At 40.1% G+C, this 23713-nt stretch overlaps 1 protein-coding gene across 1 annotated transcript; it reads right to left on the bottom strand.

The window, feature by feature from the left end:
- Positions 1 to 2244: 2244 nt before the first annotated feature.
- Positions 2245 to 22957, bottom strand: LOC143893372 (GTP-binding protein Rhes). Its single transcript, XM_077398650.1, has 6 exons — positions 22700 to 22957; positions 10953 to 11254; positions 9613 to 9770; positions 4584 to 4770; positions 4267 to 4477; positions 2245 to 4011 (listed from the first exon to the last, which is right to left on the bottom strand). The coding sequence occupies exons 2-6, from the start codon at positions 11087 to 11089 to the stop codon at positions 3793 to 3795; spliced, it is 912 nt and encodes a 303-aa protein (XP_077254776.1). The 5' UTR covers positions 11090 to 11254; positions 22700 to 22957; the 3' UTR covers positions 2245 to 3792.
- Positions 22958 to 23713: the final 756 nt, after the last annotated feature.

The raw sequence follows: 23713 nt of genomic DNA, 5'->3' as shown, positions 1-23713 counted from the left end.
TTTATCTTTTACTGTTTCGTGTCTTTCTTAAGTATTTTTAAAAGTATTTTGAAAAGTGCTTTGTAAAGATAAGAAATTTTCACGACTAAGTAATGTTTTCAATATTCTAATATCAGGTTCTTTCGTAATAACAATTCTTCTGAGAAAAATAAAACGATGCTGCACGTACATAAATATGGGATAAAATTTCAAAACCAATATCATCTTAACAACGTACGTTGGAAAGATGCAAATTGTGTGACGTATAGAGACCTCCAGTTTGTCTCCGCAGTGTCTGGAATTCTCCAAGTTCTCGTCAAAGTTTAATTAAACATTCCACGACAGTGGAATGCGCGCTTAAGTGCATTTACGCCCTTCTCCTAAACCGCTGTCAACGTGTGTGGCGATAACTCTTTTTTCGGAAATCCTGCGATTCATAAATCATTTTTCGAAGCATAAATTTTAGATTGTAGAGGTTGAAAAAAAGAACATAGCCGTCTTAAATCTCTTGCCGAAAGTCTCCCGCGGGAAATTTTTACATGTTGGCCGAGATGTTGGCGGTAAAATTAATATTTATGTGTTTATGTTTGTCTAACTTATCCTCCTTAAGAATCAGGTCAGGTGAAACTGTTTATTAAGACAAATCGTGAATAAACAAAGTGATAAGTAGAAATAAAAATGAATAAAATTAAGTTAAATATATATATATGATACGTATATATATACATATGCAATACTTGTTTACTTTGCTGGAAGATTGATTTTGTTATCTGCTATAATTATCATAATTTATGAGTGTATCACAAAATAGCTACTTTTTAAAGTATTTAATTTAAAAGTGTAAAATTGTTTCGAACAAATTAAAATATAAAGTATTATTAATATTAAAAGTTTGCTGGGCTCTTAAGAGGTAAATATAATTGTATACGGAGCAAAATATAAGTTATTAAGTCTTTCATCAAGCTAAAAGAAAATTCTAGTATACCTTGACGTCGTATTTTTAACACGGTTACCTCGAGTATACCTATTTCAGTGCATCGTCGCTTTCAAACGAACAACGAAAACTCATTCACGTCTCTTTGTTTCAGTTTTATTGAACTCAAACTTGTATTAGCTTTCGAGTAACAAAAAGGTTTTCTAGGGCTTTTAATATTGAATAACACGTATTGATTCTTTCTTATTGAAAAAGCGAGAGAATGCAAAAGGCCATTGTTAATTACGAAAATGCATTTTCTGTTTTCCGAATGTCAATCATGTCGATTAAACATCGCGTCAATTAAACATCAATTAAATGTCAATTAAACGTCAAATAAATATTAATTGAATATCTAATGCGTTTTTGTAACAAGTTTTATCGTTTTGCTTGTAATCACGATCGCTTATCTTTCGTTGAAATTACTTTAATGCGCACTGAGGTTTCCAGATTTCCGAAAATCTAAATGACCACGTGCACAGACCCGTATCGTATATTCATCTCGTTATAACGACTATATTTATCCCACCATATCGGAGCGCGATTAATATCTGAGAAAATTTGACTAATGAGTTATCGATCAAACCAATAAGATAGAATACTTCGCCGGGGGTGATAATCGACAAATCGTAGCCCGCGTCGCTAATGACGGAAATCTGGTTTAAGTCAATTTCTCGCTCGGGGCGATCAGAGCGAGTGATTTTCTCGTTCCGCGAACCAAAATGTTAATGCAAAAACGGTGCGAAAACGTTCGGGATCGCGGGTTATTTCAATATTCGCTTTATTTCGGGAATATGGGTATAAGTATATACGGCTCAGAAAATCGTGCGAGGACGTGGAGAAAATGTTATTTTATTCGATACAAAATGCGAACATGATTGTGCATGCCGCGACTAACCTTTTTTTTCTTGCTTATCTTTACCACTCGCAGCACACGTGTCACGTAACTCCGCCGAATGAAGCTTTGCGCTTGTTTTCGGTCAGAGTCGACTTACGGGCTGCTTAATTGGTCAAGTTGATTGTACCTTATAGAGTAACTATAGCCGAGTCTATGGAAAGAGAAAGAATACGTATCCACTCGAATACTCACACACACACACACACACACACACACACACAGAGATCTACGTGCCTATAATATTTCATCGTTCGAGATGAGCCGCAGGCAGGAAAAGTTATATCTCTGTAAACTAAGACGGATAAATTTCACAAAATTTCCAACACGATCTTATTCGTTGAGTAACTTCCACTTATCGGATGAATATACTTACCTCTTATTTTTCGTCACATAATTTCATAGAAGAAAAGCTAAAATTGCGCAGAATATTCACAATAAATCCTCTGTTGTTAACATCGGGCACGGAGCTTTCGGATTTGTAAATCTACATACATATTTTTTAATCTGATTACATTTAAATAATATGCATACGTAACTTGATGATGCGATAATTTTGCACGCGCTCGCCCGATGCATTTCAACAAGTTCGAGATGCGTAGAAAAGGAGGTCGAGATACGGAAATATCGATTGATTTTGTACGCATGTTGGTACATGTAACACGAGTCTCATCGTTAACAATGCGGTCTCGTTGGTCGCGGCGGCGCGTCGAAAGCGGCAAACCGAACGGCGAACTGTGGACGCGCGAGATACGTCATGAAAGTAACGAGATTAATTTGGAGGACTATTTATCCTTAACGAAAGTCGATATAATACATTTATGCATACGCGAAGAGATTCAGCGGAAGAGGAACGACGCTACGGTCAAATATTCGTTCCTTGAATCAAGTGCTATTAATGAAATTACAACGCTCTAGATCTCATGCGGAAGTATAAACGTCGCTCCTTCGCGTGTCGGAGCTCGAGTAAGGCTACGATGGGCGCAGTTAACTAATCCGGTAAAAAGCTTTCTCACCGCGTTTCGCAATCTTTCTCATTACTGATGCAACGCTGACACTTCTCGAACCTCTCACTCACCGATCGCGCAAATTGATCTATTCTTCGTCAAGATTCTTTGTTGAAAGATAATTTCGATAAAAATTTGTACCTAATAAGAGGAATACACGCTCTCTTTCGTGCGATTCGATCATCTCGCTGTTATCGGAGAACCCTCTGATCGAATGTCAAACGATCTCGCCCATGTTAGTCGAGTTATCGATTCCCCGTTTAACGTTTGATCGACAACGATTAATTAACGTAACGGCTTACCTCTCACTCTCACTCTCTCCCGCACTTTCTCTCTGTCTTTTTCTCTTGTCCGGTCACATCTTAAGTTAATTATACGCGTTACCTTCGGAACATTACGCTATAAAGCTATATTCCATTAATTAATTAAGGCGAGTAGCGTGGTCGGTTTAAATATGATTTCCCCTTGGCGATCTTCGTTCGCGAGCACTCGCTTCGCTTTATCTTCGTATTTGCAGTGAAGTATGACAATTGTAAACCTGAAAGTTTTAGTCGCATGATTCACAATATCGTGTAAGGTTTCCGTTGGACAAATTTAGTTATCTTTGTTTTTCTCGTTTCGCTAGAAATGTGGTGTGTATATATGTATATATATGTATATATATATATATATATATATATATATATATATGTATACATATGTGTACATATAGATTATTTTATTAAAGATTTTAACTAATAATAGTAAGAACCAATTATAATAACTTAATATAAGCAAAAAGAATAGAATACCTCGTACAACGATCGTAGTAAAGTTATAAAAGGCAAAGATGCAAATGTTACGATATAAAATAATAATACTCGTTTCCGAAGATCGCTCTCAAACGCGTTATCATATTTATAGAGATTTGTCCGCGTGCATGAGAGTCGTTTGCAATATCACTGTATCGAGCAGGCCTTCCTGGACTCCGTTCTTCCTGTTCTAAGCGTGATCCTGGATCCTGGCGTATTGTTCTCGTTCCCGGCCGCGAGCGAACACGTCTTCGTCCGCATGATCATTAAGTCCGTCCTTATGCTGGGACGGCGCACGTTTGGCGCCACGACGCCGCAAGCGTCGCTCAGTCGACGTTTTATACTGAGGGTGGCTTTGTGTCGCGGCTGGAAAAACAAAAGCGTCGCTTTTTTAAGCTTTTCAGCCGTCGCGTTCCTCGATTTCACGAGAAGGTATACCTAATCCCCGGTTTAATCGATCGCGATGCGACTCCAGGCGAACAACGTCACATCGTTCCACTCTTTGTCAGCTCTAATCGAATTTTCCGCGTTTCAATTACAGAAACGATTGATTAATCGCGACGAAGTTACGCTGTAACGCAGTGCGTTGTATTGAACGCTGTATTGAGAATTGTTACGTACCTGCGACGGCGGCAACATGGTTGGCGAGCCAAAGGTGAGCGGTACTTTTCTATGATGATTCGGAGCCATTTCCAGAGGTAGACCGGCCACTACGAATAACTGATAAAAAAGTTCGTCCACATGATAGTTCCGTTTCGCGGAAGCTTCCACGAAGATACAGCACTCGTCCTGACTCACGCAATATTGCTCGGCCTCCTCCACCGTGACTGTTCTGTAACGGAGCAAAAGACTTGTCAGTAAAATAATTGTGCGTTACTCAGAGACGCGAACATGAGGCGGTGTTATTCGGGAAAAATTCAGATTCGAGAAAAACGTACTTTACATCTTTATCACATTTGTTCCCCACGATGACCATAGGGACCTTCAGACTGTAGTGAGCCCTTCTGCTCTTCGTGGCACTTTGGGTCGCGCTCACTTTAGTCTCGAGAATCGCCTCTCTCAGTCTGATGGCTTCCTCGAAGGACTCCCGACAGTCCATGCTGAACACCACGACGAAGAGGTCCCCTGCGAAATCGGTTATCGTTTCGAACCTGGCCGAACGTCGTTTGTTCGATCGCGCAGCGAGTATTTATCCTCAAAACGTTGAATCGTTGGATATTAACGTTACGGATAAATATGGTACACGAATCGAACGAATTACATATTTTCTCGGACGAGTTTACTTAATGGTTTTTCTGCGACACTTGCGCCAACCAGGGTTGCTAAAAAACATGTTTAAAAAGAAAAAACGAAACATGTTTTTTTTTCGTTACAACAACGTGTTTTTTAAGTTTTGAACATGTTTTAAACAGGCACGAAAACAAACATGTTTTAAACATTTGTTTGAAACATGTTTTAAGAAACGTATATTTAAATATATCCAATAATGGATTTAAACAAAATGTTGAAAACAACAACCCTGGCGCCAACACGATTTTGAATTTTCGACCCGCTCTCGCACGCTTTATTATACGACATAGGTTGCAATTATCCCGAACCGGACGGAAGTCGCTACACGCCATTGCATACGGACTAATTATAACGGTCACGCGATACGCGTATGTTACGGATTATGAATATTTATCCTGACGGATTTATTTCCATGATTAAAGGCGCGGCCCGTGTATTTATAAATCCACTCTGTGGACGGTAGTGGCGTAATGATTCCCGGTCTTGTGTCTATGAGTGGCGCTGTTACCGCTTGTTTCCGACAAAAACGCGCCGCGAACAAAAGGGCGAGTAGGATCAACTTGCTGTTCTCGTGAACGGACAAAAAGCTCGTCCAATGGGAAACTCGACGAGTCGAGCGTATAGAACATAAGCTCGGTAATAACGTCGCTTTGCCAACATACACACCGCTCCACTTGGTTTTATTATCGCATATATCCTCTCGCTAAAAGATGCCGCTAAGCGTCGCATATAATAATAACGTTTGTCGTTAACTGTGCGTGAATAATATAGAGTCTAAAAAGACCTCGGCATTCTCTTGTTTTGCCACCAGAAATTTACTGTTATTAACATCGAGATCTCAACATCTCGGGTACTCGCAACCCGTCGCGTCGCGTAAAAGAGTCACGGTCGGTCTCGCTCCGCGTGTACTTGGCGCGAGACACTACCGTGTCTCTTGATATTATTATTATACATTTAGTAATTAGCATCATCTACTAATTAAAAATGTATAATAATTATAATTATTACACGTCATTAATAATTTCATTACTCTTATTTTTCTTATTAATTTAGCAGAATAGCTTTATATATATTAAATGCATATCCCTCTAATTATCGGTTTGATGACATAAAAAGATATATAATGTCGCTCTTGCGTGTGAACTCTGCGACTTCTCTTTTTTTTTTATCAAGATATAGGTATGTATTACATAATTGAAACACAAAATTGTAAACACCGCTGGTACACAATTAAATTTCGTAAAATTTAATTTAACTTCACGAGATATCTTTGCGATATGCTTATCCTAAACCTGCTACGTAAGAAATTTTATTTAACTCACAAATACAATTTCCAAATTTCAAAGACGATCCATTTATAGCTCGTCCACCTAATTCATTTAGTTTCATCTCATCCACGTGTCGTGTTTTACCGAGGAACTTCTTAGGAGACCCGACCTCCATATTTCGAAAATCTTGTCGCTTCGTGGCTACTACGTGGAGCGTCGCGAGACATCTTATTCCCGCGAAACACGCAAGGCAGGCCCGATATTGTCCTCGCCGCGAGATGAAAATATATGTATGTCAGCCATTATGCGGCAAAGTTCGTGTCTTTGGTGTCGAAAGGAATTCTCTCTTCTCGCAACGGAGGCTCATTGTCTTGGAATCGGGGTCATATCGCGTTCAACCGTATTCCGACAACGGATTCGCGGCTCGCGGAAACCTTTTTTAATACCCTCTCTCAACGTGTAAGTTGATCTTAGATTATATAGGCGAGTGTATCGCGTTTGCGAAAAGGCAGTTATGTTTTTCACAACAGTTATTTTACAGTTATATTACAAATATTAGAAAACTTGAGAAACATCTGTCTATATATAAATTATACATCAATCGGGATGCATAAAAAAAAAAGATTTATGTGAGCGTTACTAATGTAATGGTCGCGTAAAAGAAAAACGATCGCTCACAGGGTAATGCGCGCATATCTATGCGCGAAATGTTTTTGGCAATCGGCCGATCTGTGAATTATTAAGAGTTCTTGGTGAAGCGTCGAGAAAAATGCAAAGGCGAAACGTGGAGTCGTGACTCGTTTTGTCGAATACGACGGAATTTCCGACGGCACGAGCGCCGGACGGAATACAAAACTGAACACGCCGCGATGAAATTCCCATCGACGGTGGCTCTCTTGATTTCCGCACATGCGGACGGCAATTTAAAAATTCTTTGGATTTACGTGTCTAATTTTACTGAGCGCTCCTACGTGAGGTCAACTTTACTGGCAACATGCGACGATACATCGCGTTTCCAGGCGCATGTAGTGCAATAACTGAGAGGCGAGTATCGGTTCTGTCCGATGCAATTTGTGAAACTCCGCCTAAAACAGCGACGGGATAGCCAGATTCCGAGAGCAAACTGCTGCTGCCGAAATTTTCGGATCGCGTTAATTTTGAGGAGTGTTTTATTAAAAAAAATTGTTTATACGATTATAAAATTATGAATTATCCTTTCTGATCCTAAAATATTTTTACTACGTTCTCATTGAAATTGTTATAAGAATTTTTTGGTAGGAATACAGCTAGCAATATAATGAAAGCAAATAAACCAGATTGTATTAGACACACTTATCAAATTTTTAAATGCAGAATTAATTTTTTGTTCCAAGTGAGCGTGTCACGCTATATAGTCGTTTACAATTGTCTTGGCAGATATAGTGACGTTTTGGGAATTGCATACTATACGCATAGATCATAACTTAGATTACGTTCTACGCCGGTCGACGTGACGTTTGTATGTATGTATGTATTATCCGAGCGTAAATATGTATTTTCAGTTGGGAGGCCCTGCCCTGCCCTCGATCCATCTTGACAACCGCGACACTAATGCAATTGTCGCGCATTCGACAGCATGATACGATATCAGGTTATCGGGTACAGGTATGGCAACGCGAGATGACGAGCGACAAGGGAGATCTACGCGCAAAATCAGCGGAGCACAAACGGTTTCGTCGTGTAGCCGCAGGGGCAAGGCTACCGGGTGGCGAAGAAAAGGGAAAGTGGACGAAATCGAGATATCGAGCGAACGTACCCTCTCATATACGTTCTCCCACGTTTTCACAAGCACGTCCTTCGATACTGTCGATATCGTCGTCTCATCCCTCGTTCCTCAGTTACTCGTCCAGAATATCCCATTTTCGTTTAATGCATTGAATATTGTGATGGAGATTGGCTATAGTATTGTCTCCCTAATATGCAGCTTAAATACGATCAATCGTACTTAAGGGATTATGTGTACCGTATATAGACAGCCTCGATTAGACAAAGTAACATTGCAGAGCCTGTCACCAGTCAGTTTATATTATACTAGCTTGATACCCGTGCCTCGCTACGGTATGTGTGTGTGTGTGTGTGTGTGTGGGTGTGTGTAACTAATATACTTTAAATAAAAAACCAAGTCGATATCTCATCGGGCCTAAGAGATATTGAAGAATCGGTAAAAACACATTTTACCCTCTTTTACTCCCTTAGGAATCGAATTTCTAAAAATTCCTTATAGTGAGTGCTTATGTTATGTAAAAAGAATATACTCCTCGAATTTCATGTTTTTAGAAGTTTGAGCTGGGTGTTGATGAGTCAGTCAGTCAGTCAGTCAGTCAGTCAGTCAGTTAGTTAGGACATTTGTTTTTATATGTATAGATTATTATCAAAATGAAAAAAATATAAGAAATAGTCGTTTGAAGAGAAAAAGAAGAAATTATGATTTAAAATATATATTCTAATCTCTGTTATCCAACTCTTTATTAAAACAATTTTAACAGAACGATACAAACGAAGAAGGAATAAATAGATGACGTAAACTATTAAAGTATAGCTGCTTTTTTGTATCTGTGGAATTGATTCCGGCCTGAATGCTTAATCTATCAGAAATCGGATTTTTACCGTAACGTTGGATGTATAATTCTCGCCTAGACTTCTGCAAAATTAATCGCAACCACATGATACTCGTGTAATTTCATATTTGAACTTTGCTGAAATTCCAGCAGTAACGGTTCGACACTCACCCCGGGCAGTCTCCCTCGAACTTTTCCCGTGTGCAGGACGTAGTGAACTATCGTTGTTGAGGGTATGAGATTTCGCCGAGAGTCGTAAAACTTGCGAAGCACGAATCCGACGACAGAAAATGCTCGTACGATTTTCTTCATAATATCGGTATCGTTCTAGACATTCTTACGTCACATCGAAGAACGAAAGTTTTCTCGGCCGTCGAGAGAGATGTGTCGGGATAAAAGTATAGGGTGTTAATCTTTAGATGAAGCCTCGTCTCGTATACACCAACCGCGTTTTTTCGAATGCTTAAAGATTTACGAAACTATATTCGTGGCAGAAAACATCTTTTTGTGACGCCTTCTTTTTTCATATCTACCGCAGTCTGGCGTATTTTCATATAAAATGCATCGCAGTGCATTTGCAACACGTCACTCGCTAACGTGCACAATTTTTTACATGCTCATACAAGAGTCAAATATCCATTAATTTTTCTCGAACCAATTTTCGCCGCGATATAAAAGCGGAACGTCGTTGCCGAGAATGAAAATTTTATATTTCGCGGAAATATGCGTGCGAATACTTTGCGGCATCTTGAATGCAACTAACTTGAAATGGAGCAGCGCATATCTCCGGGGAGATAAGCCGATGGACTTACCCGTCAGGAAAGACAATCGTCGCATCGCCGGAAACGGATGGTTTCCGCTTGTATCTAGAAGATCTAGCTGATGAATCTCGCCTCTGATCCTATAAAGTTTCCTGTGAAAATCTTCTATCGTCGGCGTGTAGCTCTCCTCGAATTTGTTGAACAGAAATCTGAAACGTGAGCGGCACCGATTTTATCCATGAACGATTCGTTATTTTAGGCTTCACGTTTTTTTTTATCTCTCTTTCACTCGTTATCTTTCGAGTTTCAAATTTTAACTCCGTTTCCATTTTTTTTTATGTGGTCGATTGATAGAACATAATTTGATAATTTTATGATTCTGTGTGTGGTGGACGATTTAAAAAATGGCTTAAAAAAGCATTTCCAAAATTTAATCAATGTAAACGTATATTCTTCAAAACAGATACGGGCCCGACGAACGGGGATGGTAAACACGGGATTAATCGTAGCACCGAGTATTTAAAGAGTCACGTTTGTGGACGAGAGAATAAGCATCTGTCTCGAATTTTTAAATGGGCTCGTTAGAGATTGCTATCTACGCGCATATAAACGAAAAATTCACTTAGTATGCGGGGGTCACGTAATTGCGGTCAATTTCGGTTGGTCGACGTAACTTCGAACTGGCCGAATTTTCGACATTTCGCGGAACCGCGACATTAATCGACGTGCAATATCAGCGGCAGTGGCCAGGGATTTCATCGTCTCCTTAATAACTTGCGGCCACTCTCCGGTCCAATTCGACGATGAGAAAAGAAATATGATTAGGTCGCAATTTTAACAGATCAATTCAATTCGGAAGGATTACGCTTTATTCCCATCAGGAACATGTGGCGGCCAGTTTTTCGACACCCTATCGCACGATGGCAGGCGGTCGAATAACAATAGAAAACAGCAATGCGACACGTAGTGGTGGGCCGGTACGGTTCAAAGATTAATTGAATGACATTGTTTCGCACTATTAGTAATCGATGAAGAAAGAGAGCACGTCGGGCAGGATTGCCAGGATTTAGGAGACCGAACGGACGAAGCGTACGGAATAGCAAAACATAGGAAGCACAACAGAAGGTATTGGATCGGCTAAGTTCTAATGGGAAACGTTGAGCTCAAGTAAAAGTTAAACACAAATAACTAAAAGATATACAGAAAATAAAATCCTCTATATCTTCACAAATTTAGGAGATATACGTAACTAAAAAAAAATTGAGGAAATATTAAAGAAATAAAATATATAGTATCGTATTTACAAAAAATTGCAATGAAGAATTATAATAGAAAATAGAAAAGAAAAAGCTTTGAAGAGCTGAATGCCGCAATCGATTTCGGGCATTTACCGTGCTACAATGGCGGTCTTTCCAACCCGGGCACTGCCGAGCATAACGAGACGATAGCAGTTGCGCGGCGGCGGTTTGCAGGCGTCCTCCTGTGACGAGGTGGACGCGGGACTCGGGCTGACGGGCATAGCGAGCATTCCATCCTCCGGGCCCGAGGGACCCTGACCCTCCACCAGCTCAGGCTCCGCTTGCGCTCCTCGCCGACCGCGAGCGTTGATTCGATGCTCGGCAGGCTCGTCGGTTGCACTTCCGCTTCTGCAGAGCCTCTGCACGCAGCACAGAAGTCGGCCGCACGCCTCCAGCTGGAGAAAACGAGAATTACACCGCACGTCCGTAAATGCGGACACATCAGCCCTTAATACCGTAGTGCTTTTGCCACACTCTCGGGACACGTGCGTATATCTGGAAGTTGTGTATATATGTCAAAGTTTCCACATTCCCATTTAATTAGTCGAAATGAGATTCTGGCACTGGAAAATATCGCTACATAAAAGTATTGCCTCTTGGCCTATTTTAAAATTTGCTTTTAAATTGTATATATTTATAAAGATTGGAATATCTTTTTTGTAAATATAAAAATACAAACGTTAACTAATATAAAATAATTTAATACAAATATAATACAAGCGTTAACAGTAATATACACAAATATTTCAATTGTAGGAGTAGTGTCGTTTGTGTTTCTATTTTTTAATATAAATTCCGGCAGGTCATTTACATTTCATATCAAGTTTCGATGGGGCGTATCTTTCGCGAGACTGCATCAAATTTCGAAAAACCCACTGTGATTTTGCCTAAACAAACATTAAATTTGTGAATTTAACAAAGCGTCACATGATTCTTCGCACGTATTTCACACAACTCAACGAACAATATCTCCAGTATTTTCAAGCTTCAGTCTTCCAATAAATAAGAAGATGGCAACCATGTCCAGACATGCAGACGACATCGTATTCCCAAGAAATCGCAAAGTGCAAGAAGAATGGGATATTCGAGATTCGAGCATGAACGCATGGAACACGAATCCCGATTGGATTTTCTTGAATTGATTCGTGGCGGAAGACTTCGACAAAAATTCTTTTATGAAAGCGGCGAAGGAGAATAAAGAGAAGAGGTGAGTGTGCTTCAGACACATTTCAGTGTCTGTGCGAGCACTCTTGAATGTTTTCCTTGCTTTCTGCTCCGACGTTAGAACATCCAGAAGTTGCTTGCAACAACAATGATAAATGGTAAATGGTAAAAATTTTTCTTCCCGGAGATTAAGAGAATATAAAATGCGGCTGTAAACCATGGTGCATTTATACTTTTTAATATGATATCCACAATTATGTAATCCCCGATAAGACCTCGTTGAATGTCGTACTCGATATTCGCATATTTCATATCACATATTTTGATGATGAAGTTGAACGAGAATGCTTGTCGTATTGACGAAAAAGCTTAAAGGGAGCGTATACTAAATAAACGCGGGGAACCTCGCGCAGCAGGATATATAGGTATCTTGGGAATTGGAGGGTTCAGGTTCCTCAAAAATATGTTCAAGAATATTTTAAGATAAATTTGAAACGCTTTGCACATTCTCGCACACTCGCTGCATCACCCGCGGAAAATACATACATATGTCTCGTATTTCAATTAATTGAAAAATATTTGTTCCTGTCTATGTTTTTTTTATTTAAATGGCCGTGCAATAATAAAACACATAGAATGAGACAAAATGCCCATAAACGTCATATCGTTGTAATCAATTTTTTTCATTAAAAGGTACTTCAAGAGGTCAACATTGTCACGTACAGTGGATGTAATTTACGAAAACCATTATAAAGCTATGCCATTATAAAGTAAAGAGAAATGCAAACAATATTTTGTTCTGTATACTTCCTTAAATTGATGCATATTAATTAGAAAAAAATAGATTTTGCTGGAGCTTTCATTTTTTGAAATTTAAAGTTGTTTATCTTAATATAATGCATTAATTCTTCATATCTTCACACATTAATTAAAAGAATAACGTCGGATTTATTTTCATCGTATGAAAATTTACATCTCTTTTGAATACTAAATATTCCTCGCACGTCAGTGTCAAGAAAGACTTTATTCACGTTCAAGAAGCACGATATGTTTCCCACACGATAAACGATAACATTCTTCGCGTTCTTCGGAAAGTTCATTCTTTGACTTGAATATATTCACAGTCACGATCTGGTTACAGGTAACTGGTAGTAGAATGCGTTATATCCTTAACGCCGTGAATTTCTAACTTGGTCGCGCTGAATAGCGGACTAATGATTGCAACGAAGCAAGTTCTGAATATCGCGTAACACCGCTTTACGCACGATAGTTTGATAAGACTCATTAGAGAAGAGACAGAAACGGTGTTACTTCACGAACGATATAGCGAGAGCTACTTGAGGTGTTTAATTTAAGATTTCTCGTCAAAAGGCTAAATTTGCAAACACTATATCCTTGTTAAAATGATTTTTTGCAAATAATATTCAATATTTTGTCATAACGACTCATAAATTATTTCGGTTTCAGGAATATAGAAATTCATTATTACACTGTCATCAAATATTAGTGAATTAATTTTCATTTCTCTAATTTTCTCTAAAATTTGATATAAATAAAAAGGGTTCGCAAAGAGCGACGCGGATTGTTAAACGAGAATCTTTGTGGACACGTTCCGCTGAAAAATACATGAAGTAAACTTGATGCTCGTCGTCGTTGTTGCTCGGCAAATTTACTTCTGGACAAGGCAACGTGCCGCTTCGTGTACCTCGGTTTCGAGACGATATGCAAGAGGTGAGGCTTTATAAATATTTAAATAGGACACCTGATGCCCGCGTGTCGAGGGTGTGGACCGCAATTATTAAAGCCTCCATTAAGGTAGGCGTTTCGCTACGTGCTAGTCATGTGACTGTTTGTAGGTTTTTATAAGTTCAGAAATATATTTCAGGCAATTTTTGCTAAGGGAAAAATAATTTTATGACGTATGGTGTAAAATTTCATACGTGACAAAGTATGTAACTTTTTCCAAATTATGTGATTTTTTTTCATTTGACTCCGTTTTGATCAGCCAGTCATGCGAGTCGTCGAGAAAGGTTACAAGTGAGAAAAATACTTTTCGATTGAATTTTGACACGTACCGAGAAAGGGTTTCAAAACGCATGACAGGGGTGTCAATCACTATCCACGTCGGCTAAGAAAGACGAGCCCCATAACCTGCAATTACAGTGATTAGCCAGCGGCCTTGCCAAGTCTTCCCAACCTCACCTCGACCAAAAAATGTCTGCTCGATTACCGCATTTTCACTAAAATAAACTAAAAAATTAGCAGCGAAATCTCCGGTAAACTGTATATTTTATGGTTGCATCAGATTCTTCGAAATCTAATGTACAAAAAGAAATGTTTTTTTTTCTCACTTCATCTAATCGAAAAATGCGAAAATATGTGATTAAAACCGCGGCGTGATAGAGCCTTCTTTTTCTGGCCGTCTGTACGAAGTAATGCAAACGTTGTGATTTTCGAGATCGATTTTCTAGAGTAAATAGTCGGTAAGGAGCCACAGAGAGAAAAAATCGACTGCAAAGCTGATCATATAATTTGATATAAAATCCGAAATCGAAAACATTATATCTAATACATGCCCTGACGAGACGACTACCTTAAAATACGTCGCACGCCTCCTTTACTTTCTCTCTGCCTCTTCAGATATGTAACTCATTCTGAATGAAATTGAACGTAAACCGTGTTTCATCTGTGCCATGTCCCACGACGGTAACTATACGAATCACTTCGATACACTCGTTGTCGTTTAGCAAATGGCCGATATAAATCGTAGGACCGGTTAGAACTTCGTTTTATCTTTATCTCGGACATCGTCCGGGCTCCTATTTGCGGTATTTAGGCCATTAACGCGTCTCTCAACTCTTAAATTTCCGAGCAAGAGCGCAATTACTGACCGCAATTGTTTCAGTGTCGAGGGCTATTGTTACCTCGGTAATGGTTTATTTCTGTTCCGCGCCAAGGAAATGGGGTTACGTTTTTTCGTCGCACTTTAACAATAAACGCGCGGAAAGCAAAATACTGGGAAGGTTTCGCATATCGGCGTATAGATCGTCGGATCGTTTCTAGCGTCATGTTTTACTTCCGTGCGAGTGTGACGAGGGAGTGTTATCCGTCTCGAGATACGTCTCCAGTGACATCGACATTTTCTGTACTTTTATTCGCGTATCTGTTCTTTTCGCCGTGCAAATATCTCTCAAAATAAAAGTCGAACGTGACCCTGTTACTATTTTTAGGATTTATGAACGGTTTCAGCAAAGTCGGTTAACTTTAATCTCGGAGATCTACTGCATTTTTATTCTCTTCTAGAATTAGATCGAATACATGAGAAATCAAGATTGATATTTTCCTTGACTATTTCTGTACGAAATTCCAGAAAGAGTTCAATTTCCGTTAAATTAGAATTTACCTTTTGCTACCACGAGTTTTTGCCATTTTATTTTTAACAAGCAAGTAAGCGTTACGTTTCGCTCAAGCGCGAAAGCTGTTGGTGAAGCGCGAATTAACGCTTTATGATTATATAGATACGTGAATATCGGTGATGTATAATAACTGAAGCAGCCTTCTTTCATCGTGTTGATTTTTCTTTTAATTCCTCGATCTCTGTCGAAAATAGTAGCGATTCTCTAGGGAAGTAACAACTGTCTGCTCGCGGTCTGGTTATGAATACTGCAGATGGTAATAGGCAGCCTTTGATGGCACTATAGAGTATAGAAACCACGTTAAACTGCAGGGACTATGTAAATGCAGATGTTACCACTCGTATTATTATCCCTTATCTATTCCTTCTAATAATTGCTCCGATCGAATCTATACAGATTCGGGCTCTATTTTATCTGATCGATGCATCAGTTGCATATTTTTGCACCATCAGCGACATTAGAAATTTAACCAAGGAGTCTGCCAGTAAGGCGTGCAGATTCTATTACAACTTCTTTAGAAAAGATTAAATTAAAAGATAACTGCATGCTGTTAGCTGTATAGATTTCACTATTTAACGATTGTATTAAAAAAATATATCGGTTTCTATGTCTAATACCCAGGTCCTATGCCCCAAAGAACACGTTATACTTGCAATGCGTTGGCTCAGTGTATTTCATGTTTACCACATAGTTTCGTATCGCGACGTGGCACAATGCAAACGCAGGAAAAATGAGCAACAAATATCTACATGCTATGCGTATATGCTATATTGATTTTACGATTGTGCACTACGACAAAGCTCTCGTCAGCACGCGAGGGTTTGAGAAACATTGATCTCTTAACGCCAGCGATTCGACCCACCAGGTTCTGATACAATCGAGCAACAAGGTATATCGGTTGTCCGGACCGTACCAGCAACATCGGCAATCGGATTATGACGACGCTGCTCGCCCGTCGCTCCTCAGCGGGACATGCGTTCGGCGGCATCCTCTCTCAATGCTACGTGGTTTAATAACACTAAGCGGATTCTCGCCCGTCAACGTTGGCTAAACATCCATGTTAACGATTTAGTGACATAATATTTTCTGGCCGAGCAACCGGCCGAACTCGCGCCTGAGGTATAGGGATTCTCGCGCGGGTTGTTCGAAGCTTGTACGCAGCTTAACGAAATTTGTGATAATATGCGGCATTATCACACCGTTTCGAAGCGGTCGATTATACGACGCGACGTTTTGTTTATCGCTGCAAAGAATAAGTACAATGACAAACGAGCGGAAATTCTGCTGTCCGCAATTGTCCGCCTGCATTTATAAATCGTTTATATCGGGCCACTTGTGTCATTCGTGTATTTTATGAGAGAGATGCACTGAATATATTTAATTTAACGATATATTTTATTTAGCTCTACTGTATATTTCGCGTGACAAACGATTAGAACGGTACACTGTTGCTGACAGCGCGTACCATGATATTTAATTTATTCGTTAATCGCCGCTGTGTATCTCACTCGTTCGATTTGGTACGCGATTAAAAACTTGCTAGCCACATACGCGCGTGCGAGGGCGGACTACGCCCTCATATATAATCTTTGTCGCGGCGAGAGCAGTGATATTATATGAACCTAGAATTATGCAAGTATATATAATTACGGCATAAACGATTACTACGCCCCATTTAATCCCAGGCTGATACCCTTTACCGCCAGGTCGTTCGTTCTGATATCGCCGCGAGGCAAGATGGTTAAAGCCGCCGGTTAAAAGATATTCCCCTGAGAGGGAAACGCCGGTTTCTTTCCTGAAAATTTTATGTCCGGTTTTGAAATCTCATCTGGAAAAACTGCCAGGTATCCAGCGCAGTATTTTCAATTTATTCTCTCGGGTAATACGTAATACTCATGTATATAATCTCTGTTGTTATTAATTTAACATATACACCGAGAGAACGATTTTGCTGAATGTCTAAAAATTTAACTAGGTACAGGTATGAAAATAATTATGTTCGACCATCAAAATAATTATGTAGGATGCTCAAGCTGGTTGCTAGAATGTAAAAACTTTCCGCAGCATTATCATCGTGCTTGAGCATTTTGCATAATTATTTTCAGAGCCTGTATCTGGTCTAATTTTTACGTATTATACTTCAGGAACATTGTTCTTTTCGTGTATCATCGCGCACGTGTATCCAATAATGCAACGACAATATTGCCAACGCGATGTCGAATACTGTATCACAGATCTGTCTAATTCACGCGATAATCGAATGAAGACGAATCTCCAGAGTTCTCAATTCGCCAATAAATTGCTCGTCGTAATTAGACGGTACGGGTACGCTGTTCCATCCGTTTCGAGTAGAAAAGTAATTCCGCCTTTCTCTCTCTTTCTCCTTCTTATTGCTGTGCCTATCTTTCCCTCCGGCATTCTTGCCACTCGTGTCTCGCGTCGTTACTTAACTCGGGACTAACTATTTGCTATTAGCGTTTCTACCACTGAGTGCTTTTGCTTGCTCGCGCCGTAATCTGATTGGGCTCTCGCCGACTGTTATTTCATTTGCGAGCTCGAGCCGCGACTATACGCTGTTGTCGCTGGCATTGTTGCTTTCGCTGTTTCACAGACATGTGTTGAAGTATAAGTAACAATCTCTGATAGCAGCAAGGGCTGAGAGCGATTCACGAGTTTACGAGAGCGAGCGTCACATAGATAGACGCACTAGTCTCAACATCAACCGTGATGGCTGAAGAATGCCTGCGCGGTTAACGTGCCGGAAGTAACTTCGTCAGCACCCGCGTATATAATATATACAGGATGTCCCCGAAGTGTTCTACCCACGAATACTCGGTCGAGTTCGAAATATTGCCTAAAAATAATTAGAAAAAAAATATTTGGACGTCAACAGAGCTCTCAAGTTAAAAATCTAGATCATTCGTGAGGTAAGAATATTGTCGCGTTACTCTTCGGCTAATTTTAAATGGAGGGTAATTGCGTTAGATATTTAAACTAGAAAGAGGTACTGGAATCAGATTACGTCTAATTAAATTTTCATTAGATCGTCCCCAGAAAGTGAGATCAAGGAAATCGTGGGCGAAAGGAAGCGCGGACACCCTGTATAGGTCGTCCGTTGAACGTGAAATTTCCACCGCGACTATATATACTCTCTTATGCAAGCGGAAGATTTTGCGTCGGTATATCTGGCATAATATAACATGGAGTGAGGCGCGCAATTTTAGAGGAAACGACGTCGAGACGACGACGCAAGTTTATTTTCAGACCGCGCGTCGCCCGAGTTAGCGAGGGGAGCTTTCACGCGACGATGTAATCGACGAAAAGCTCGACACCGAATTTTAACCGACGGTTAGTCACGTCCCGGTAATTAACAGCTTGATTGTCTCTATTGATCGACAATCGCGACTAAACAACCACACCCGCCATACTCTGACTGGACGAGCGCTCTTCGTTTATTCATACGCTTTTGTCCTCCATGTATACGTGTTGCGTGCGACAGATGGAACACAAAAAAAAAGCACGATGATCCCGCATCGGATGTCGATGATTCGATAATTGACTGTAATCACTCAGCCGAACTTCTGTTGTTTTTAGTTACCTAATATCGAGATAAATCTCCACAGAATCCCGTTAAACGAATTTTGTTATAATATCCGGGCCAGAAGTTTTGGTAAATTAATTTTCGTGGCAGACTGACAAATGTAATTTGTAATTAATCTTTTCTCTTCTTCGTGAAAATGTCGTGGCATCGACAGCTACAGAGTTATAAGAGCTTGAAAGTAAGGGACCTTCCTCTTATGAACTAAGCTTTCGACGGGAAATTGAATAACGAAACTTCATTGTCCATCTAAACTCAAGTCAAGGTCTACTTTTCTTGAGAATTTTAATTCGAGGTACCAAGATATTCGATATCGAATATTAAAAAGCGAAGGAATTCTCCCCCCGAGGAAATATCGATCGCAAATTCGATAACCAATATACAATGAAAAATAAACTGCGTTAAATTAAGACTTGATGAAGGTATATGGCAGCGGAGCACACACAAATATTTTTATTATTTACCGTTGTATCATATGCCAGCGTTATTTTCTTGCGACACGTGTAACGAGATAACGATACTGTCCGACCGAACGATTGTCATTTGAACCGAAAATTCGCGTGTCATAACGATCGTAACGATGCAGCGATGCATCGGAAGCATGCACAAAAGCGCATCGCACAGAGACACGGTGCTCGATGTACCGCGAGAAATTTGACACCGCGGCCTATTGGAAATTTACGTCTTTTTTTCCCATCGTAAAATAGTTTCCTTTCCTCCGTCGGAGTCTCTTCGCCGAACTAAAGCCGAACTTCGTTGCTTTTGTGTGTCTCAGTGGCGTAGTCGCGAACCAAGGTTCCAAGGTTCGACGCGACGACGACGTCGTGCAATTGTGTGAATGCATTTACAAGCGTTGCAGATTCTGTGTGTCTTCGCGCGCGTAGCCTACTTCCTGAAATAGCTAGAGTTTTCTCCACGACCTCTATCCCGCAGGTGCGATAAATTCGGTTATTGGGTCGAGAAGTCGAGCAGATTTCAGAAATAATATATCCGTACTTTCCTGCGATACTTTGTTCTAGCCAAATGTGTTTTAAACTGAAAATAATCGATATTACACATGCACTTGAGAAAGCAAATCGATAAGTAAACGTACATCTGCGTTTGCTGATGTCTATATATGTCAATTGCATCGCCAATCAACTTAATGCTTCCTGAAGTTTTTCGAACAACTTAGACATTTGTTATTCTTTGCCCTTGAATGGACGGTATTTAGGTATATTTCAGTTAGAACGAAAGAGAGAAAGAGGAAAGTTTAATTGTTCTTCAAAAGTTTACGTGAAAAAAATATAAAAGTGATAGATTTAATTTGATTTCCCGTGGATCTAATATAATAATGTATTGGGATAGTTTCCGTTCAACCCAGCCGTCACAGTATCTCGACTTTATAAACTCGGATATTGTGAATATTGTGATTCCAATATTTGTAGCTTATAATTATATTCAAGAGACCTGGTTACGTGTTCGCGCGGCGAAATTCACCAGTTGCAGCGTGCGGATACGTCTGTTGACGGTGCAACAAGTCGGGTTAACAGCTGTTTCGGGCGCATATAGTTATGTGCACGACGACGCTGGTGCTATGGCACTTCGATTTGGCCCAAGTCCAAGACGAGTTTGCGAGGCTTTAGTGAACTTGGGCGTCACGTCTGTTCAATTGCAGATCGTGTTATCAACCGCACAAGCTATAGCAAATGAAGCGCGAGCTTGAATACAACGAGGAATGGCGTTCTCGTTATGATTGCGAAACAATTCTCTCGATGTATGATAATACGATTAATGGTAAATATACTTATTTTGGTTTATGAAACAGAAGACTGCATTCTTTTATATTTCCAATGAATTCGTAAGAAAACAATTACGTCGGTATCTCCTATATAACTGGCGAACTGTATGATTACGAATTGTACTTGTGTTTTGGCTTACGTATAAAATTCCGTTCGCAAACCGACCTGATGTCTAATATTGATTATCGGAAAATACGGACATAAGCTTCAGCTTTACAGTCCTTTCAGTCCTGCGATATTTCGGAACTGCACTGAAATGTCACGTTTTCAGATACGAGCACGTGTCCTAATGGCTTATTACGAGGCGCATGATGCGACCTACGGCTCGCGCGAATCAATAAAATTCGTGCTACACGAGCACATAATTATTAACTCTTTCAAAGCCGCGCGTTTTTCTCGAAGGAGTAAAAAATATTGCGCAGTAGCGATATATGTGTGTGGACTGCGCTATTTGCGGAAGGCATATATAACGTACGCAGAGTTATGCTATACGTTTTTAAGAAATTATCTCGACCTCTTAGCGGAAAATCTTTATGTTTTATGATCGGCCGCGAAGTGGATGGTTTTTTTTTGTTTTTTTTTTGTAGTTAAATCGGTTTTACAGCGAGATGTAAAATTTAGAAAACTGCGCGTTAAATCTGATATTTACAGAGAAGTGACAATTAGCACCCTTTTATATTGCTTTTTGCAGAAATGATATTTTTCATGCCATGCACGCAACTCCATCGTTCTTTAATCCTATGTTTTTTAATTCTCTTATATAAAAGCTCTAAATAGAAAAATATTCGAGCTTTATTGCAAAATAAATATGTGAGAGCTTAATATTTTCATAAATCGTGGGTGTCCATTTATTTTTTAAAGAAACGATGTAGCACCAGCCATTAATTTCACACAAAATGGACAAAGTTCTAGAATACTGACGTGAGATTGATGTAATCCAATTCATCATATGTCAAATGTGAGAGAGACAGAGAAACATGATAAATCTATACAATCAGAAATAAATACTCCGATCTCTAGTAGAAGAGATTATATGAAATATCGAATATAAAATGTTTTTTTTTTACCAAAAATATGATTTTTTGTGAATATTAACTGAAATTATTGGCCGATAATTAATAACTGGTGCCTTTGGAAGAATTTATTTCCTCGCAACTTACCAAGGTTTGAGATTTTACAATTTCCACAAAGAGATGCCCGAAAAGTTTCTTCTTTCGGAGCAATGAGATTAAGACATCATATAAAGAGCCGAAAGCACAAGAGAGCTTGAAAGGATTGCCAAACGGACTGACAGAACATTGAGCAAATAGGAGATCAAATCACGAACTGAGGGCTTTTCCTTCAAGACATCTCTCATCACCAATATATCACTGAACGGATATATGATATTCGAGCGAACGTTAAAGTGGAACGTTTTAACACGTTTAGGATGAACGCTTTAACACGTCTATCACAGTCACTTAATAATCATGATTGATTGAATATTTGCATCGACGAATTGGTTCTTTAAATTTTTCGTTTATTCTTTACGTTTATTCTTTACTTTCTCCATCTTAAATGTTATTGCACAGAGCAAATATATATCTTGTCTCGAATATTACTGAAGAGAGGGGGAGAGAGAGAAAGATAGAAAGTTATTTATATTCCCATTAAAAAAAATTGATTTCAGAGTTAGTATTAAAGAAAATGCTCGATAAGTAATCCGCGTAAACATTAAAGTTCATAAATTACTTTCATAGATATCGACCAATTGGATATTTTAAAAGACTTTTATTAGCGCAAAACTCTAAAATTGCAAGGGCAAAATGATTCACAGTATAGTACGATACAACTAGCAAGCATAGACTCGGCATTCTCTTATCACAAATGTCCGCTACTTACCTCAGGAACGTAGACAAAGCGTTGCCGGAGGAAAAGCTGAGAAACAGGGTCCGAGACATACACCGTCGTGAACGTTAAGGACCCGTTGAGGTCCTCGATTTCCTCTTTCGATCTCGTGTCCACGCTCTGGCACTTTTCGCGACTCACTCTCCCTTTCTCTCGCCCTCCTTTTCTCTCTCTCTCTCTCTCTCTCTCTCTCTTCTTCTCCCTCCTTTTGCTTTCTTTATCTCTAGCTACAGCGACAAGTGGCAGCTTCGATTATCAAGCTTGACTAGCTCTTTCTCCCGGCAGCTTTCTGCCGTGCCGTCACGGTTGGCTTTACGGCTGCGATTTACTAGAACAAGGCCCGGATACGTGGCTGCCGATACGTCGCAAGCTCATTGATCTCGCGAGACAACTGGGGGGCACGCGAGGATGTGCACGAGGACGTACCCGAGGGTAATCCCGAGCGAGGAGCGAAGCGAAGCGACACCGGTGCGAAACGCTGACTGAACCACTGGCGAGGCAATGGGGGTTGCTCCGTACCGTGTGCTCCGTTTCCCCCTACTGCTCTCACCCTCTCGATCGGCCCTCTCGTTCTCTCGCTCATCTTCCCTCCTCCTCCTCCTCCTCCTCCTCCTTCACCGAGCATCCCTCCTCCCTTTTACTATTCCTCTCTCCCTTTCGTGCGCGCGTTCTCTCGCTCCTCGTCGTGCACCCCCGCGGCGCGTACAAACCCTACGCTACGCCGTCGTCCTCGCCTGGTTGTAATAGCGTACACACGCAATACAGGGAAGCACCGTCAGCACTGCGCGATCCTGCGCCCTAACTCGTAGGAATATCACAGGCCCGTTCCCTCTCTTTCTCGCGCGCGCGAAAGTCACCGGCGGGATTCGGGCTCTCCTTGTACAGCGGTGGGGATTCTTAATCGGCATAATTTCGCATACCGTTGTTCTTACACCAAAATCACGAATACCAAGTTTCGCGACTTGCCAAAGTTTGAAGAACTGTGTAGGGTGATTTTCTTGAGATAAA

The sequence above is a fragment of the Temnothorax americanus genome, unplaced genomic scaffold, assembly GCF_048541705.1.
Source record: "Temnothorax americanus isolate GAGA-0224 unplaced genomic scaffold, ASM4854170v1 Scaffold12, whole genome shotgun sequence".
NCBI lineage: Eukaryota > Metazoa > Arthropoda > Insecta > Hymenoptera > Formicidae > Temnothorax > Temnothorax americanus.
The sequence above is the reverse complement of the archived record's forward strand: the minus strand, read 5'-3'. Positions and strand labels throughout refer to the sequence as shown.

What these genes read in the sequence shown, in the direction of transcription:
- LOC143893372 (XM_077398650.1), bottom strand. Translation starts at nt 11,089, where the DNA reads ATGCTCGCTATGCCCGTCAGCCCGAGTCCCGCGTCCACCTCGTCACAG. An exon ending in AAATGTGATAAAGATGTAAA is followed by an intron (nt 4,478 to 4,583) that starts GTACGTTTTTCT and finishes GCTCCGTTACAG; the next exon opens with AACAGTCACGGTGGAGGAGG. An exon ending in CCATGTTGCCGCCGTCGCAG is followed by an intron (nt 4,012 to 4,266) that starts GTACGTAACAAT and finishes TTGTTTTTCCAG; the next exon opens with CCGCGACACAAAGCCACCCT.